Source organism: Talpa europaea (genome assembly GCF_964194135.1).
Source record: "Talpa europaea genome assembly, chromosome: 3".
Taxonomy (NCBI): domain Eukaryota; kingdom Metazoa; phylum Chordata; class Mammalia; order Eulipotyphla; family Talpidae; genus Talpa; species Talpa europaea.
Window position 1 is genome coordinate 51,783,387 of NC_140069.1, and position 20,386 is coordinate 51,803,772.

The 20,386-nt window shown below is 35.4% G+C and overlaps 1 protein-coding gene across 1 annotated transcript in view; it reads right to left on the bottom strand.

Annotated features, from left to right (window-relative positions):
- The window catches only part of CSPP1 (centrosome and spindle pole associated protein 1), a gene marked incomplete at its 3' end in the record, with an annotated part of 93,727 nt that overhangs the window by 67,472 nt on the left and 5,869 nt on the right, over positions 1 to 20,386 (bottom strand). The window contains 4 exon segments of the mRNA XM_084229470.1: positions 6,034 to 6,473; positions 7,146 to 7,244; positions 8,494 to 8,574; positions 13,559 to 13,662. Coding sequence (XP_084085596.1) covers positions 6,034 to 6,473; positions 7,146 to 7,244; positions 8,494 to 8,574; positions 13,559 to 13,662 — 724 coding nt within the window.

Here is a 20,386-nt window from a genome sequence, read left to right on the forward strand (position 1 = left end):
AGCAGGGAGCAGAACAGGCAGACTGACGAAGTACACTGCTGAGGGGAGCAGTGGATGTGGCAGGAGAGGTCTGCGCACCATGTGGGACCCTCGCCAGTGGCCGGGGATGGAATCGGCGCTGCAGAGGCTGCAGGCAGCTTCGCAGCCCAGTGCTCAACCACTGAGCCACCGGGAAGGCTCCAGAATTCTAATTTCAAATGGAGAGCTGTTTCAGAATTTTATTAAATGACTATTAAGATTACAAACTAGTGAATATTAAGAGTTAAATGGAATGCAAATGCTAACTGTGTTAATGGTATCAAAACCCAAAAATAAGCATTTTAATGCTAAATTTTTTTACTCATTAACATTATATGTAAGTAAAAGATAAGGTAATTTATTAACTTTTACAGCTCAAGTTAAAAAATTATAAAGACTAGGATGACTACATTTAAAAAGGGTCAAAATTTCTCCCAGTATTAAGATAGACTATTACATTCAACTTCAAATGTTTTCTAAAAACATTAGAAATTGTACTCAATTATATTTACACACATACATATACAGAATGCATCTGTCAAGCAAAAGCACCAACCAGTTTGTTAACGATTTTAAAACCCTTTCAGAGTTTTAAGTTCAAGAAAGTAAAATCATTCTAGGCTTTAGTTTTCTTATATTTAAAGTGAAAAAAAGAGTTATCTGTGGGCTGAGTTGCCAAAACATTGTTCTCCAATTACAAACCATTGAGCCTGGTCACCCTACCCACTACCCTGAACCCTGGCAAATACAACATATCTATGGAATCCTAGCATCCGCAAGTCAAGTGGTTAGACATAAGATCCTAGCTTCAACAGGAGTAACACTTCAGTACAACAACTCTATCTAAGGGTTCATTGAAAATGTTGCCTTGGGCCTCCCCAGTGGCGCAGCGATTGAGCGCTGGGTTGCGAAGCTGCCCGCAGCCTCTGCAGTGCAGGTTCGATCCCTGGCCACAGGGTAAGGGTCCCACATGGCGCGCAGACCTCTCCTGCCACGCCCGCTGCTACCCTCGGCAGTGTATTTCGTCTGTGTGCCTGCTCTTCTCTCCGCTCTGGCTCTGGTGAATTCTGTCACCCTCATGTGCTTCTGACAAGGGGTGGGGGGAGGGAGGGATGGGGGGGAGGGGGACAGAGGAAGGAAGGAAGAAAATGTTGCCTTGACACATTGGACCTATACAAGATCAGCAAATGTCTACTCCATTTTCCAGAACCACTCCCAACACCTCACCGTAAGAGCCCTGTTTGCAATTGGGCCCCCCTGCTTCTGGTATTGTATTTTCAAAACCAACAGAAACAGAAAAGGAAAACTGGATAGAGCATCTCATATTAAGTCTGATAATGATGACTATATTATTACTTAAAAAAATCTTCTATTAATCATTAAAAAAATAAAGTGAGAGAATTTTATTAATACTTTATGATATATGGTAAAGGTTATAGAGAGTCATTACAAAAGATTTGAGACCAAAAACATAAAAATCAAGAAGTATTAAAATTCAAAACTAGAACTGATCACATACTAACTTTTACAAGAAAGAAACCAAGGGAAACATGAAATTAATTTTGCACTTCTCACAATTACAAATATTTTATGTCAAGAACTTCTGGTTAAGTTTATAGAGTATTAAGAAAAAAATGGCTGCAGCAAGAGGCCAAATGCAGCTACACATTTCTTTAGTCTCAAAAACTTCACTAACATGTAGTCTTTTTTGCTATAACCAAACTACCTATTAAATATGTTAAATAAAAACTACTGAGTAATCAATGTAAAATATTTTTTTTTTGGCTGGAAATAAAGAATCCACAAATCTGAAATCTGAAAATTCCTTTTAACTTCAACTAATATAAAGACATACGTGGAAAACTTTAAAATTACAGAAGATTCTGCATTAACAAAATGAAAGTAACATATAATGACACATTTTGAAGAAATGATTCTTAAAACTTTAAAATGTACATGAGAAATTAATCTTACTCATTTTCAAGTTTACTCTATTGTTAAATAATGCTTAGGAGAAGATTAAATACCATGAGTTCATTCTGATTATGGAATACATATGAAAGTAATATAGTGCTTATATAATTAGGATGAAATACATTTGTTAATCCATGTAATAATACATTAAAATAAAGCTTTTTAAAACCAACAACCATAATGTTTCTTGAAATTCCATTAAAAAGTATGCATTACATTACATTCTAAAGGCAACACACTATAAAGAAAAAATTTTCTCAATTATGAAGCAGCACTAAGAGTCCAAGATCCTACATTCCCCAGTTGAGAGACAATCCCACAATTGTCCTTTAGTTAAGACAGCCTTTGACTAACTTCAGGAATAAACATTTTCAAATACAACACATTATAGAATTTGGAGCATTTTCAGAAATATAAACCACTAGAGTCAGATCACAAAATATAATTGACATTGCAAAATTCTAATCCCTTATACCAGATTGAATACTGAAAAGATAGGGCTAGCAGAATATAACAGCTACAGAATACAGTAGAAGATAAATAACTACAAAGGCACTGAATTATTAGTTCTGAGAATGTGCAACATTATATCTCAGAAAGTTTCTAAAATACTAAAAAGTATCCTATTTGTACTAAAAAATGAAACAGATCCCATAAACTGAACAATATTTAGATTTAATCCTTTCAAGTTAACAAGTCAATGACAAATATGGAATCCTACAATATTTCTATCTATAAATTAAAAATGAGGCTAAAACACAGCATTTTAGTAATTACAATAAATGATGAAATAAGAACCCATCACAGCACCTAAGACCTAACCTAATGACAAGGCAGATCCAAGATGGCGTCAGATCAGTTTCCTTACTTTGTTTCCAAAAGGTCATCTAGGTTAACCCATGGAATACAACACCAAGGAATTCCTTGGGATGGGAAAACTGGAACACTTCTGGAACATCAGAGACAAGGCAGATGACACTAAAATGAACATGGTGGAGATTCATGGTTCAGTGAACAGAGATGGGTTGAGACCCCTTGAAGCTATGGTCCAGGGTGGGAGGATGCAGTACAACTGCAGCACTCCCAAATGGTCAGTAATTGTGCCAGCAACCTTGGGGAGAGGAGAACTGAATGGTATAGAGGCACACATCCCTTACCAAGAGAGATGCATGCAGAAGAGTTGGGGTGCTCCCAGCAGGCCTTGGTCCCCAATAAAAGAAAAAACATAATGATCAGGGATGTGCTTCCCCTCTACAATGCATCAGAATGGTAATGACCTGAAAGTGCATTGAAAACATACACTGACAGCCGTCTTAAGTCTAGAACTCCAGAGAGATGGGTTATCAGTGGTACCAGAAACACAAGGCTGTCCCCCACACCTCCCAGAAATTTCACACCACTAGCTAGACTCCTCTAGGAACCTCCAATATTCCCTAAGCCAACAGATATGAGAGCAGGTTTCCAGATCATGGAAGACCAAAAAAGCCAAACCTCTAGAATCATATTTAAAAATACAACTGGAATGTTAGAAGTAGTTCAAATCTCTAAACAACTATTGAAGATTAAAAAAAAAAAAAAAAAAAAACTAGGAAAATCTAAAGAAAAATGTGCTGCCAAAAATAACCACAATACACAACTCAAGAGATATGTCATCACCAGAAGACATGAAAGATTTTAGGGCCTCCCCAGTGGCGCAGTGGTTGGGCGCTGGATTGCGAAGCTGCCTGCAGCCTCTGCGGTGCCAGTTTGATCCCCTGTCACCGGCGAGGGTCCCACACGGTGCGCAGACCTCTCCTGCCGCCTGCTGCTCCCCTCAGCAGTGTATTTCATCAGTCTGCCTGTTCTGTTTCCCGCTCTGGCTCTGGTGAGTTCTCTCACCCTCCCGTGCTTCTGACTGTACCCAGTGCTTGTATAGATGAATAAATAAATCTTTAAAAAAAAAAAAAAAGACATGGAAGATTTTATATTCCTATCAGATACAAAGCTCAAAATTTCCATGATAAAGAAAATCAAAGAAAAGGAAGATGACACAGAAAGGCAAGTCAAAATGATACAAAAGAACACCGAAAAGGTAATCAAAGATATACAACAAAATTCAGAAAAACAAATTAATATCATGAGAAATAAAATTAGTAAAAAGAAAATGAAATTGAAGCTTAAATAAGAAAATGCAAAACCATCAATATAGGATATTGAAATTTTCTAGGGAAATATGAAAGCTGAATAGAGCAAATGGACGATCAAATCACTGACCTTGAAGATAATAATGTACAAAGGGCCCAGGCAGAAAAAAGGAAAATATGAAAAAACACTTTGAGAACTATCCAACTCCATGAAGAAAGGCAATATAACAGTTAGGAGTATCCAGCGGGGAAGAGAGAAAGAAATGGAGAACTTATTCCAGGAATAATAGGAGAAAGCATCTCAAACCTAGGGAAATAACTAAACGTAAAATCCATTAGGCTAAAAGAATACCTGGTTATGTAGGGCATCCCTGGTGGCGCAAAAGGGTTAAGCACCGCAAGATGAAGCAATTCGAAGCCTCTGCAGCAAGAGTTCAATACCTGGCCTGCCAGGGAGCAACCCACATGGCAAAGCAGACCTCTCCTGTCTCACCCGTTGCTCCCCTCAGCAGTGTATTTCAGTTAGTCTGCCTGTTTTGTTCCCCACTGTCTCTAGTGAATCCTCTCACCACCCCCACATCTCTGGTCTGTGCCCCAGCTCTTGTATGCATAAATAAATCTTTAAAAAAAAAAATGCAAAAACACTTATTTGAAGGTAAATATGCACTCCTGTGTTCACTGCAAAATATTTACAAATAATCAAGTAATAGAAGCAACCTAATGTCCAAAGACAGATGAGTGGACTAAGATGTGGTACATACACATAATGGAATACTATGCAGCTATTTAAAAAGATGAACTCTTGTCATTTGTGACAATGTGGATGGAACTGGAGGGAAGTATGCTGTCAGAAGGAGAAAGACAAATACCCGATGGTTTTACTTATATGTGGAATATAGAGAAAGAAAGCAAAGATCAGACAAAATTAAAACAAAAACATACCCTAGAAATATGACTGCAGAATTGAGGCCACAAGAAGGATGGGAGAATGTAGAGAGCAAAGTACAGAGGGGATTGAGCGGACAAAGGGGAAGACTATGGGTGCCTTGGTAATTTAGGAGATATGATTCTATACCTCTACATCACATACAGTGTGATAAACCAATGTTACCTTAATTAAACAAATAAATAAAAACAAACCAAGAACAGAAAAAGAAATAAGAGTGTCACAAAAATAATCCCACAAAGGAACTGAAAAGCAACTGAGTATCTGGCCAAAAAAATCTTTGGACAATTTTACTTAAATATTAAATAAATAATTTAAAAACAAAGAAATATATTGATAAAAGCACAGGAATATGAAAGGAATAAACAGTATTTCATCTATTTTAAGGGATCCTTCTTTTTCCACATTTGACACCTGAAACTGGAATTGCCAATAGTCTGGTTTTAAGTCATTTTATTGCAGAGAGGAGTTATTTTTCCCCTAGGTCACTATGAGTTTGGTACAACTGTGAATTCTTGCCTCAAGATCTTTTTTGGGCACTACTGGCAGCATTAATCAGACTAAAAACCTGAGCCAGTAATAGTTTACAACTCAAATCATCAGGGAAGTGTTTCGTTTTGTTTTGCTTTGCTTTGCTTTGCTTTGTTGTAATCCCTCTATTCTATTCCAAAGTTGAGACATGACAGTTTCTTTACTGTTCCTTTCTGTGGAAAGTTTTATTTTCCATTTAACTTTACATAAAGTTAGTAATCTTTCAGTATCTCAGCTTTATGATAGGGTCCCTTTCTTCCTATCCTGGATATTTTCTTTGTTCCCTTAAGGGCACAAAAAATAATAAAGCATCTTAAAACTGACAGTATATTAGAATTAATCAAACATGTAAATCAAATAAAACTGCTTATCCCTAATATAATGATAAAAAGTAAGAACAATAATATCAAACAAAGAAAAGAAAAATAAAAGTGTAAATACCTGTCATTTGTATACACTCTCAAAAGTCTTCTATCAAAATCACTTTCATATCTAAACCTCTCGTCCATCTCTTCACTTACTTCAGGATCTTGGTCTGGTCTATAATACTGTCTATCAAAAACACGATCCTCGTTAAACCTGTGTAATCTTCTATCTGGGACATCAACCTTGCTAGCATATCTTTGATGTTTTTTATTTGAAATGCCCACGTCTTCATTAGTTTTTTTAATGATTCTTCTATTCCTTAATTCAATCTCATCATCTAGTTGTCGATATCTTTCCTCCTCCAGTCGCCTTTGGTTTAGAAGCTCTTCATATGCCTCTGAAGGAGTCAAGACAGCTTTCCTAGGGCCCTCTAAATTTTCAAAAGATGTTTGTTCTTGTGGAAATAAATCAGGCTTAACTTGACTGATAGGTTTCTTATTTCTTTGATACTTGTTCTGTTCAATTAAAAAAGAGAAAAGAAAAAACATCTTAATAAAATACCCTTTTTTGAAACGTCATTAAACCATCAAATGATGCTTAGTCTGTCATCTCAACTCTGAGGATTACTCACCTATAAGGAATAGCTTATTTCAGGAAAAAATTCAAGGAAATTTTATCCTTTAATAAAACTTAAATATCAAATTACAAGTAAACAGAAATATGCAAAAGTGACTATAAAAGGAAAGAATAAACTAAGTCCAAATTCCCATCCCAGGAAATATTAGGCATGTGTTGGCAGTTAAATATTGCTTCAAAATATATCAAGTGAACTTCTTTCTCAACATAAGGAATATAAAAAGTGGCAAATTTGGGGGTCAAGAAGCATCAACTATCCTGAAATCTGAAAAATAATATACATAACTACATTTTGTCAATATTTAAAAGAACACAAAAGAAATCCAAAAATACAATCCTCCCCATGAAATTAAAGTTAGGATGCAGGGTAAGTTCTTCAATATGAGATAATATGTTTTTAAAAATGAAATAATCAAATATCCTGTGTTTGGCTTAATTTTTAAAATATTTATATAAAAACCAAGTGCAATGTCTACTACAAAAATGTTTTCCTGTAAGTATAAGATATTTAGCCACTGATTTTAAAGATTTACTTTAACAGTAAAACCTACCTCAGTACTCTTTTCTACCTGTCTGAGTTTTTCATTGGATTCTTCCTTACCCCTGAGAAACTGATTGTATTCTTGGTTGCGTTCAAGTTTCAACCTTTCCTTGAAAGAAAAAAATCAAAAGTGAATGTTTACTTAAATAAACTTCATGAAAATGTATGCCAAATCAGAGGCCTTACCCAGAATCAAGTTTTATTAGTAATTCAAGGATAGAAGTAGTTGCAAAGAACAGGAAAATCAGGAATATGCAGTTCCCCACATTCTGTTTCGTGACATTAGAATAGACATTACTACATGCGCAGGTCCAGATTAACACATGAGGTTTCTAACAGAAAGAAGTTGATTAGGTTATCAAAAATCTCCAGTATATACTCCAGTAGATGCATAGCTTAGTTTTTTAAAGTTTTTCCATTTATGCCCCATAAATCCATGGATTCTAGATTTATTTACCAGTTGCAGTCATGGAAATCTGGAAGCATTCTACCAAAAGCATTCATAAATAAATATGTACTTCTAGTAAATATATGTAAGTATTTGTCAGGAGGACTGTCATATGCATATTTCCAAAGATTTGATCAGATGACTACCTTCCTTTACTTCCTTTCAGGGACATGTACTGAAAACAAAATTCCCTATCCCACACCCAAATGACTTGCTGCTAACCAACTGCTTCCCAAGTTTAAAGAAGGATACTTGCTATATTTTAAACATAAACATAAAATTATCATAGAACTAAAATATTATAATGGAAATGTTTTGTTGAAACAGAAATATATTACATTAGGAAATGTCCTTAACCCCGAATATCATTGAAACAGCACAATTTAAAAAGTACTAAACAAACTAGATCACCTTTTGAAACTGACTGATCATTTTGTCTTATGTACTATGTAATCAGCTCTGGTCTAGCTTAGGAACTGAATCTCTACAAAAGGTGCACAATCCTTTATCACTACCACCTCTTAAAAAGTATGCACATATATTTGTAGAGTAATAGAAACACATTCCGATAGACCCAGACTGTCACCCTACAGCACAGCCCAGTATGCTTTCACATGCACTCATTTCACTGATAACTGATAAAGCTTATGCTTTATACCTCAGAAATCAATGCTGAAAAAATTAAAAATGCTGACTATTCAATTAATCAACCTATTAAAGAAGTCTATCATATTGCATGGCTACAAATTTAATGTTAAAAAATTTAAACAACAGATCATAGATTTTTAAAATAAGTTCAAATATAGGAAATAATGCTATCTTCTGTTTTCCTTTAATCAAGAATATATTCTTTCATAGTTTTGATGACTCATAAAATCGCTACCCACAATAACTACTCCTATTCACCTACCTTGGCAGATAACCTCTCACCAATAGGAAGAGAAACTCCCAGAGTAGATGGATCTATGTCACTCGTAGAGAGAAAATTTTTCTGTATATAGACAGATTAAAAAGATATATATTACCTAATTGACTTTATAAACTGTTGCATAAATGTGTCTTTACATTCTACATTCTAAACTATTATGCAGAGCAAAAGAATGAGATGAATGATGACAGAAACTACAAATCTATAGAGACCACACCAAAAGCAATTAGAAAATAAAGATAATTTTCATCTAGTCAGCATCTTCCTTAATTTTCATTTGCAATATGTTTATATCTATTACACTATGTGATAAAAAGCGTAAGAAAAAAGGGAAACTTTCCAGTTTATATTTTTTCTAAGCACATATTCCTCATTCTCAGTATCCTACTTTTCTTTTGTTAAGGCAAATTTAAACTTCTTCACAATTATACTTATGTATGTTGCAAAAATTTTTTCCCTATGCTTTCTACAGTTATATGTGTGGATATCTACTCAAATTCCAGAAGACGTAAACCATGAACACTGCTTTTTAATGTGTTCCTTAAATAAATGTCTACCTTTCTTTATGTGTATTCCTGTTTATTAAACATTTAGGTAATATGGTATAGTAATCTAAGCATTAGACTAGGATTCAAAGACTTAGTCTCTAGGAATAGTTGCAAAATTTCTCAGCTGTGTAACACTGAGAAAGTCACTTAACCCTCCTTGACCCAAATTTTCCACTTCTGTAAAATGAAAATGGTATCTACTAAAAATGGTATAAAGATCAAGGAGGCTAAAAATATAAAATCTCTTTGAACACTATAGAGTAAACACAAGGGATTAGTAGAAAATATACATGATCCATAAGTTTTTGGTACTGCTACTTGGTAGTCATATAATCTGAAATAAGATCAAAATCATACTATCTTCTCTGATCATAAAGGCATCAAACTAGAAATTAATCATGTTTCCTGATCAGGGCAAAAAAATAATAATAATAAAACAACAAAACTAGCAGGCAACCATAAATAGGAGACATTATGTGAGGGAGGAGGTTGGAAAAGGGATCAAAACAGGGGACAGAAGAGCACAAGGAACTATGGTGATGGTTCATGGGTGAACTGATGGTGGGACTTTTACAGGGAATATACAATTATGTAAAAGATATAAATAAAGAAATAAATTATAAAAATAACACAGTATGGTACTGAAACAATAGAAATTCAGAATGACAGAACAGAATTGAAATCTCAGAGGTAAATCCATATAAACATGAACAGTTCATCTTTGACAAAGGCGGTATGGCCATACCATGGAGAAAAAGAGAGCCTTTTTAATATATGGTGCTGGCAAACATGGATAATCACTTGCAAAAAACTTAAGCAAGACCCACATTTAACTCCATACACAAAAACTAATGCAAAATGGATTAAAGATTTGGACATAGAACTAAAACCATAAAGAACTTGAAAGAAAATATAGGAGACATACTACAAGACATCTACCACAAAGATGTATCTGGGAATACAACCACAAGAGCAAGGGAAACAAAAGCAAAAATAAACAAATGGAATGACATCAAAATTAAAAGCTTCTGTACCTCAAAAGAAACCAACAACCAAACAAAAAGGCAAGCAACAAAATGGGAAAAAATATTTGCATACCATAATCTGACAAGGGATTAATCCACCAAATTTACAAATTTCTTACACAATTCAACAACAAAGAAATTAATGACCCAATTTAAAAATGGGCAAAGGACCTTAATAAGCACTTTTCTGAAGAAAACATTCAGATGGTCTACAGACATGAAAAAAATGTTCAACATCACTTATAAGAGAAATGTAAATTAAAACAATATTAAGATTACTACCTCACCCCCGTGAGAATGGGCTATTAAAAAAAAGAATGGAATTAACAAATGTTAGGAAGGTTGCAGTGAAAAAGAACTCTCATCCACTGTTGATGGGAATACAAGTTGGTACAGTCACTGTGGAAAACAGTATGGGGATTTCTTCAAGAAAATGAAAATGTAAAATCTATATGATCCAGCAATAACCCTATGAAGTATTTATCCAAATAATATTAAAATTCTTATCACCAAATCATGGAACAAACCCAAGCACCCTTCACCCGATGAACAGATAGAATATAGAACAGATACTCAATGGAATATTACATAGCTGTGAAGAAAGAAGAAATAGTGACATTTGGGACAAAATGGATAGACCTCAAGGTGATTATGTTGATGGAAATCAGCCAAATATCAGATGGTTTCATTCACCTGTACAATATAAATACCTAAAAAACATTTACATGCAAAGAATGTAAGTAATAAAGCTTGAACCTGGCAAAAAGAAGAAATGGTTACCAGACGGGAAAGGATGAAGAGGTTAGGGGAGTGAGAAAGATGGGGTATAGGCACAGGTGGTTTGGTGGAAGGAAAAAAAATATATACAAATAAATAAATAAATGTCACAAACACGGCAATTAATTAAATAAATAAATCTGCAAATAAATAAAAGTTGCAAAGTCTAAAGCATAATAGTCAGGAAAATCACGCTGGTAACTAAAAATTAAGCTGCCTGGTGATGCACTCATGCTGAGAGCTGCCAACTGTGGAACAGATACATACTATAAGCACTTTGGCACTTCCAAACTGTTCAATTTTAAAGAGAATTTTTTTTTTTTAAATAATATATTTTTAACTAGCAATAGCCCACTATGGTCAGGTTTCTGGTGAGGTTTCTGGTCACCTTCCAAATTCACAGGCTCTTAAATCACCACTGAGGAAACATGTGCAAAGCTATGAATTCTAGCTGGCAATGGATCACTGTCTTTTTCATTGCTCACCCCTAGTCCCAGCACACTGCTTTGCCACATAAGGGACATTCAGAAAACATTCCTTATATAATTGTATTTAACCTTGAAAATGGAGCAAGCATTCACGAAAAACTGGAAGAAGCCTGAAGATTGTAATGAGAAAGTGGAGGAAAAGTGATATGACATCCCTAGAATTGGAGTTTTCTTATAAATTTATATTCCAGCAATAGGAACCACAACCTTGTACCTATTTGATTCTGCTACCAACATGGATGGAAATACACAGTTCATGATTTTTTTTTTAAGATTTATTTATTTATGCATACAAGAGCCAGGGTGCAGGCCAGAGATGCAGGGGATGAAAGGATTCATCAGAGACAGAGTGGGAAGCAGAACAGGCAGACTGACTGAAATACACTGCTGAGGGGAGCAGTGGGCAAGACAGAAGTCTGCTTTGCCATGTGGGTCACCTCCCTAGCTGGGGATTGAACTGGTGCTGCAGTGGCTGCGGGTAGCTTCATAGTGCTGCGACTTAACCCCTTGGACCATCAGGGAGGCCCTGGTTACAAACTGGACTGAGAATTAGCAGATTAGTTAAAAAGCTGTAGCAGTCACTTAAGACAGTAAGATAAGAGCCTGACATATAGAAGTGTCCTAAAACACAGTTCTCAGAGTCTGATTAAGGATGTATGTTTCACCACTGCCTACTGCACATACCAAGTTTTCAAAGAAGGGAAGGTACACAATAGTCTACCTGGTAGACTAAAGGTTCCTTGGTGGTGGGTGCATTATGACAACAGTGCCTGAAAGGAATTATGGAAATGACAATGTGAACCAATATTAACTCAATAAAATATATTTAAAAATCTACTGCCTTCTAATCTGATCCTATCCTTTTTATCTATATCATTCTTTCTTACCACTCTCAAAAAGAATCTCCTCTAACCCACTGAAACTGATAAACTTAATATGCCTCATTCACAACAAAGCTTAAATTCACCTACCCTACAAGTCCCACTTCATCCTATAATTTCCATCTGAAAACCTTCCTTTTCTCAGCTAATCCACCAGACTATACAAATTCTACCTATTCCATAATGCCTTACAAAATAACACCTTAGGGCCTGATCATTTTCCTGATCATTATATCCTTCTTATTAGAGTTATCACTTTCTAAATTGTATGAATGCTAACTATACAACTAGACCCTAAGCTCCTTAAAGACAGGATTCATACCTGATTCATCTTCATATTAAGAGTGTAAAAGTGTTGCCTGAATGATGAATGAAATCTGTGAGACTCTTTTTAAAAACAGTTTTGTAAAACTTAAAACTTGCTCTTTGTTTTCCAACATAAATTTACAAATGCAATCCACAGGTTTTGGTGCATATAATATAGTGAGTAACTCAAATTCTGATAACACATCGTTCAGAATATCATTAATTTATTAATCAAATTGTAATTAGCAAAAATTTGAAGACCAAAAACCAGCATGCTAAAAAAAAAAGGACTTAGAATAGCTGGAGAATATCTATAAAGGATACATAAAAAAGCAACAAAAACAAATGCAAAGCAAGAATCAAAAATGATGCTTGACTGTGTTAATGGAAAATCAGAATATAAAGACTGTCATCTAGCTAACAGCAGAGATACAAAACACTACCATTCAAAAATCTCAAAATCACAAATGAAGCTATTTTTCTTATTGGTTTGAGAGCAGCAATATCTCAATGCAAATGATTATAAGCTATTGATCTGAAAAATAATAATAATAAAGCTAAAAGAGAATATTTTGCAAACAACCCTACCTTTTGTTTTGCTTGTGTAATACCCTAAAGTCAAGGGAAACAAATCATTGAGAAATGTATTCAAGTCCTTTCTCTCCATGTGTAAATTAGAATAAATAGAGATTATTTAAACATTTAGAACAAATATTATAAAACATTACCAAAAATATTGTGGGATCACTAAAAATAGCATAATTGTAATTTTATAAACCATAAATGCAAATAAACTGCATTTTAAACATACAGTAAATCTTAATTTAGCTATTATATAATTTAACAAAATATACTTTAAAAAAGGTTCTGCTAAAAGAATAATAAAGCAAAACTTTAGTGATTAAATAATTAATGATTAATGAAAACCTAAACTTCAGCTCATATTACTAAAACCCTAGGAAAACAAATTTAGGTGATGAATACTGAAATATAAGACATAAAAAATAAATAGAAATCATTACCTGAGTAAGATAGCGTCTATAATCTTGCCGTAATTCTTCTTTTAATTTATGTTTCTTTCGTTCATAGTCTTCCCCGAGTGGTAAACTTAATCCATAATCAATTCCTAGAAAGAAAACAAAATTACTTCTTAATTTTCAAACCAATTTCAACTTCAATACAATCTCCGATAATGAAGCACAGTAGGAAGGAACACAGCCATGCTGTTTCTTTTTTTTTCTCTTTTTTCCTTTTTAATATTTATTTATTTATTTATACAAGCACTGGGTACAGTCAGAAGTGTGGGAGGGTGAGAGAATTCACTAGAGCCAGAACAGAGAGCAGAACAGGCAGACTGACGAAATACACTGCTGAGGGGAGCAGCGGGCACAGCAGGAAAGGTCTGTGCACTATGTGGGCCCCTCGCCAGCAGCCGGGGATCGAACGGACACTGCAGAGGCTGCAGGCAGCTTTGCAGCCCAGCGCTCAACTGCTGCACCACCATGGGCGGCCCACCATGCTGATTCTGAGACTGAATTAGGACAACAAATTTTTTCTTTAAAATGTTTTCTTAGTTAACAGTCACATAATGGACTATCCATGAACCCCAGTCACCCAGTTCTCCTATGCAGAACCACCAATATGACTGATTAAATCTCCTTCCAGACTTTTTATAACAGATACTTTATTATTATGTGTGTATGTTGTATTTATTTACTCTCTCTTTACAAAAAATGTTTGGCATCTTGCTTTTTCAAGGACAACAAAATTAAAACAAAGAGGAATTAACAATTTTCTCTCTTCACTTAATTCCACAAATTAAATTCTACAAATAAAAACAAATACCTACAGTCTTCATATTTCTATTTCTCAGTCTGTAGAAATTAATAATAACGTTTGAAGGAAAAAATATTATTAGAGCCATGCATGGCTCAGGTCAAAATTTCCAAAAACTTTTCAAGTACAGTACCAATTCAAATTTCATATAAATAAATTCTAATTTTCACTGTGATAAGATATACACAACACAAAATTTACCATTATTTACCATTCAATTCAGTGGCATCACAAAAGCTCACAATGTTGCACAACTATCACCACTATCCATTTCCAGAAGTTTCTCATCATCCTAAACAGGAACTGGATACCAGATTTTTAAGAAAAACATAATTTGGGGAGCCTCCCTGGTGGTACAAGGGGTTAAGTCTCAGCACTATGAAGCTATCCACAGCCACTGCAGTACCAGTTCAATCCCTGGCCAGGGAGGTGACCCACATGGCACAGCAGACCACTCCTGTCTCGGCCTCTGTTCCCCTCAGCAGTTCTGTTCCCCTCTGCCTGTTCTGTTCCCCACTCTGTCTCTGGTGAATCCTCTCACCCCCCAACACCGCTGGCCTGTACCCCAGTTCTGGTATGCATAAATAAATACATCTTTAAAAGAAAGAAAGAAAGAAAAACACAATTTTGAGTAGTTTCTCTATACAGAGTTCAAAAATCAAATTTCATTTAAGGTGATGACAACAGCAATGGCCTCACAACTCATAAATACACTAGAAACTGTGTGTCGTGCCCAGGGAAAGGGGAGATTCCAGGTTCCCTGCCTCAATCAAGGAAGGATGGAGCTAAGCAGGGATTAGACGCTGGAGAGAAGGAAAGAGGAGAGATACAGAGCAAGAAAGAGACCTGGAGGAGGCACATGGAGCAGACAGACACATGAAGTTGTGCTTGCTTTTTAGCCTTGGACTTATACCAGGGACTTGGGGAATGTGGAAGGAGACAAGGGAGACAGACATGGGTGAGATCCATGGGGAGATTAACAATGGCAACTTTTATCTTGATTTTGATTTTGCTCCTTTCACTCCAGACATTCTGGGCCCCTCTTGCCCTTTCCTGTGGGTCCCCACAAGAAGGTGCCTTAGACTTGTGGCAGGTTTTCTGGCCTCTGTGTCCCAAGTGGGCCAACCCTGTTTGGTTGGGCCTTTACCCATGAGAGGATGGGTAACCAGATGTTTTATGTGAAAACTATTTTTTCTTTGCCTTCGCTTCTTTTTATTGCACACTAATTATATTAAAGTTCCTTTCTATTACGTCTTACACACTAGGGTATGTTTCTCTTGAAGTGGTGGGTGGCAGAACCTATTCAGAGTGAGCAGGTTTGGGAGTCTTAGGGTACCATTTACCCCGCCTGGTAACAAAACCACTGATTTGTTTTTATCCTTTAAAAAGGATAAACTGGGCCTCCCGGGTGGTACAGCAGGTTGAGCAAAGCACTGTGAAGCTGTCATCAGCATCTGCAGTGCGGGTTCGATTCCCGGTTGGCCAGGGAGCTACCCACGTGGTATAGCAGACCTTTCCCATCTCTTCCACTGCTCCCCTCAGCAGTGTATTTCAATCAGTCTGCCTGTTCTGTTCCCCACTCTGTCTTTGGTGGACCCTCTCACCCTCCCGCCCCTCTGGCCTGTACCCCCGTTCTTGTATAAATAAAAATAAATCTTTAAAATAAAAAATAAAAATGAAAAAATAAAAAGGATAAACTTCATGGTATGTAAATTATACCTCAATAAAGCTGTCAAAATCAAATGTCATACTTCTCAAATATTTTAAAGAAAAATACTATGTCAAGAAGCACAGATATCAGATGAGCATTTAAATTTCTGAAGCCTTTCTCCCTTTTTTTAGTTGTATTATGTAAAACTATAATATAAAAAACTTATTTGTAAACAAAAATTTTCCTCAGAGATTCAGTTATAAAGAATATAAATGAAATAACTGGGTACAGTCTATGAACAGAAATGAATATCATTTTTGTGCTTTATTCCTTACAATACAGTTAAATAATGGAAATTAGTGAATGTTTCATATCACTGCTTTATTACATCACTGAAATATTTCAGGGAGAAAAAGGCAAAACAGTATAAATATAAATGAATGACCACTATTTTTTATAAATACAAAACTCTGCTTTCTACTAAAAATCTTTGTAACTCTCTTGACAAACACTTCTGTTCTAAGCTTAACTCCTGATGAGAGAGGCTAAAACAGAGAATTCCCCTGAAACACCTCTCACTCATACACTCAACTCTCTTCCAAAAGAATCTACAAAATTCCGTACATTTGGAACTTTAGATCATACCAGAAAGGCATTCTTTCATTACAAAGAAATCTAAAACTAATTTTTAAAGATATAGAATTTAAGTCTACACAGAAAAATAATTTTGCTTTTCACATTCAGAAAAGAGCATGACATATAAAACTAAACTATAAAATTCATGAAGGCAAGGTCCATGCTTTATTGCCTTGTCCATGCTTTATTGCCTCACCATTCACGGAGTAAATGGTGTCAATGTGCATATGAACAAATGTGAGTAACACAAAGGAAGAAAATGGTAGAAAATAAACATTAGTGTTTCTTAATCTGCTTTTAGCAGTCTGATTGCACAGAGAGATTAGCCAAAACAACTGGTAACCAAGTTACATATCTGTAGTTACAAAGGGTCACAATAGAGGCTCTATTATGTCAAGAAAAAGATAATGTTGCAAGGATTGTCTCCCAATATGCTCAGCTTTCCTACTCACAAAACAAGTAATTTACAGGTTTCTGAAGTCATGTGAATGAGGTGACTTTTACTACTGTTTTTCAGTTCTGTTTAGATTTATGTAGAAGAATGGAAAGAAAAAAGTGATCATTTTTATTTATAAATGGTTTATGCTAAGCTCAATTTTATTAAGAATATTTGCTTTTCACTATTGACTCAAATAGTTTATAATATTGTCTTAAAAGAAAAATAAGTATACATAACTCTGAATTATTCAAAATTTCATTAAAGTTCAGCCAATAGAAAATATTTTTTAATTTTTACTTATGTCATACGGTACCAAAATTTTATGGCATTAGAGGCAGGTCATAGAAAATAAATTTAAAATCTATGGAATAATTTAAATATTTTCTATTTTTAAACTATGCATTCACAGTTGCATCTCAGGGGAGACTTACTTATTCACAGCAGTTGTGTTCTAGCAGCAAGTAAAGCATTAGTGTCATCTTAGGGTCATATGAAGTGATGTCATTCACTAAGTACATCAGTGACTAAGATAGTTAACATTATGCTTCAGAACTACATCAATCAGAAGTTTTTGCTTCTATAGTGGCTGTAGGTTAAATGAAATATTTAAAGCTAAGGTATAATCTTTTTGAAATTACCTTCTAACACAGCACTTATAATAACACTTCATAAAATAAATTACCAAGGAACACCTATATATAGATTCTTCTTTTTGTCTATTACCATGACAAAGCTTTATGTAAAAATAAGCAAATAACAAGTTACAGGAAATAATAGATTTCTCTATAAACAGGTGATTTATCAAGAGAAGTGACTACTTTAATTGAGAACATTATACTCAAACTTTCAGCTACAAAGGTATTATTACAAAGGACCCATTCAGCTTGTACAAACTAAACCAAAAAAAAAAAAAAAAAGGTGAAATATCTGGAATTAGTTTGTAATAAGAGAAATGTAAGTCAAATATGCTAAAAGGAATGATAAAGATACAACTAAAAATTAATAAACATCGATTTCTTTTTATGTTTTCCAAAATATTTAATTTTTTAACTTAGTCTAAATTCTAGAACTTCTCTGCAATGTAAAATTCTGTTGCTTTCTCTCTGATGTTTTTAAATTACAATAATATAATTTTTTCTTCCTTGTAATTCTTTGGAATTTCACTGAAATTCCTAACTTTCTTGTGAAAACAGTATTTTAAACGAATTAACAACCAGAGCAAATAACCTCTAGTAACAAGAGTAAAATCTTTTCATTTTACTTTGGTAGTCTTCCAAAATGATGGCTTCAGAAGAGCATGAAAGATAAACTAGTGAAAAAATATCTAGTGAATTTTGGAGCCTTGAAATGCTGATCAACAGAATTTGAATACAAGTGAAAGGGAACCACTAAGCAAATGAAATCTTTCCTGTTTCCTGCTAAAAGAATCATAGGTCTGGTGCAGTAAATAATGCAAAGTATATGTAAACAGCAAGTTCTGCTTCTCTAAAGCCTATCTAGATGAGATTACCTGAACAAGGTTACATTTTAACAAGGCCAGACAGCTACCATGCTGATTGATCTCCCAGGGCATTCTTGAATACCTGTCTTTTGTCACAAACTTCTGTGCTTACTGACTGATATTATCAATGTAAGACGGTTATGTATAAAAGAAATCCTTTGTCCCTAGACTGGTGCTCAGACCTTATGGGACTAGCCAGGTCTGGGACCTCATGCATGAGTAATAAAGTTTCTCTTGACCTGACCATTCCTGTAGTACCGCTTGTTCTTCCCCTACCTGGGTAAAAGGCTAGAATTTATTTCTGCAACACAAGGGTCAGAGATACTGTCTAGAAATGGCAGATAAAAATACTTAAACTACAGATATAGAAGATGGATTACAGAAATACCTAAAATTAAGAGATGAGGAACTGAAAAGCAACCAAGAAAAAAAAAAAAAAGACTGAAGAAAAGTGTATGAGAGATCCTCAAGACCACCCAGGGTTTGGTGACTTGCTAGAATTTACAGGATATAAAAGTCACCAAGTCTCATAATTATAGCTTATTAGAGTGATACAAAGCAAAATTAACAAAGCAAAAAGGCATATGCCCGGGGGCCAGGTCCAGAGAAAATTAAGTGTAGGCTTCTAAGAGCTCTTCCCCAAAGAAATCACAAGGACTTCCTCTAGCAACAAGTTGTAACAACTATGGAGAACAAGACTAGTGGGGGCGGAAGAGATTAGCATAACATCTACACAGTTGTGGAAACTAGTATCCTGAGGAACTGTCAAAAGAGAGATTGAGTCCAACAGACCCCAAAGGTAAAGAGATGGAGACTGAGCCCAACAGACAGCAAAGGTAAAGATGTGGAGATTGAACCCACTGCAGAATCTCCCGTCCCCTTCAGATTCTGCAGTTATCCAAAATTAGCAACCAACTGACAGCTCACAAGGAGTGACCCCTCCCAAACAGAAGACTATCAATTCAGTCTCTGCACAGGCTCAGGCAGCACTCCCCACTGCCCATATGTGACTATGCAGGTGCTTCATTTTACCCACTGTCTCCCTCTGCAGGGCAGCAGCCTTCCTGCCTGCCAGTGACCTGTCAAGGCTGCCAGCCTGAAACCATGCAGGCCTCTCTTAGCAAACCTGTCCCTTCTGGGGCAGCTCTTCCAGCCGGCTTGTGTCTATGCAAGTGTCTTCTTTAACTGTTTTATCCCTTCCCTAATAAACCTGCCCTTTAAATATAACTAATGTCTCTGTCTCATGGAGAAACTCGCCGGGAAACCCTCTGCGTGTCACTGAAACAGGAGCTCTGGTGAAACCTTTCTCAGAGTGAACCCAAGGACCCCCACATGCCAAATGACAACAACACACACAAAATGTTATAACCTGGGAATCTTGTTAGTGACAAAGGGCCAAGATTCCAGACTCTCCAAAAGTAAAGTTGATACATACTCTGTATACACCAAGTGCTTTGTATACTTCAAGCACAAAATGCCACTCTTACCATATAAAGTTTTTTTGTCAGTATAGGGAAGTGTTTACTAACAAAGTTCCAGACACTAAACATGTGCCAGCCTTGCAGGAAATGCTTTCTAAGGACAGGTAGGCCTTCGTCTGTTCTGTTAACAGAGTTCTGCAAAAGGAGGCGCTACAAAGGTAAGAAAAAAAGCCAAAAGAGTAGCCTTAAAAGCCAAGTAAAGAAAGGAAATACTTCAAGTAGGTAGTAATATTTAAATGAAGCAGATTCGTTGAAAAAATTGAGATTTGAGAAATGATAATTAAAAATAGCTATTTTGGGGGCCTC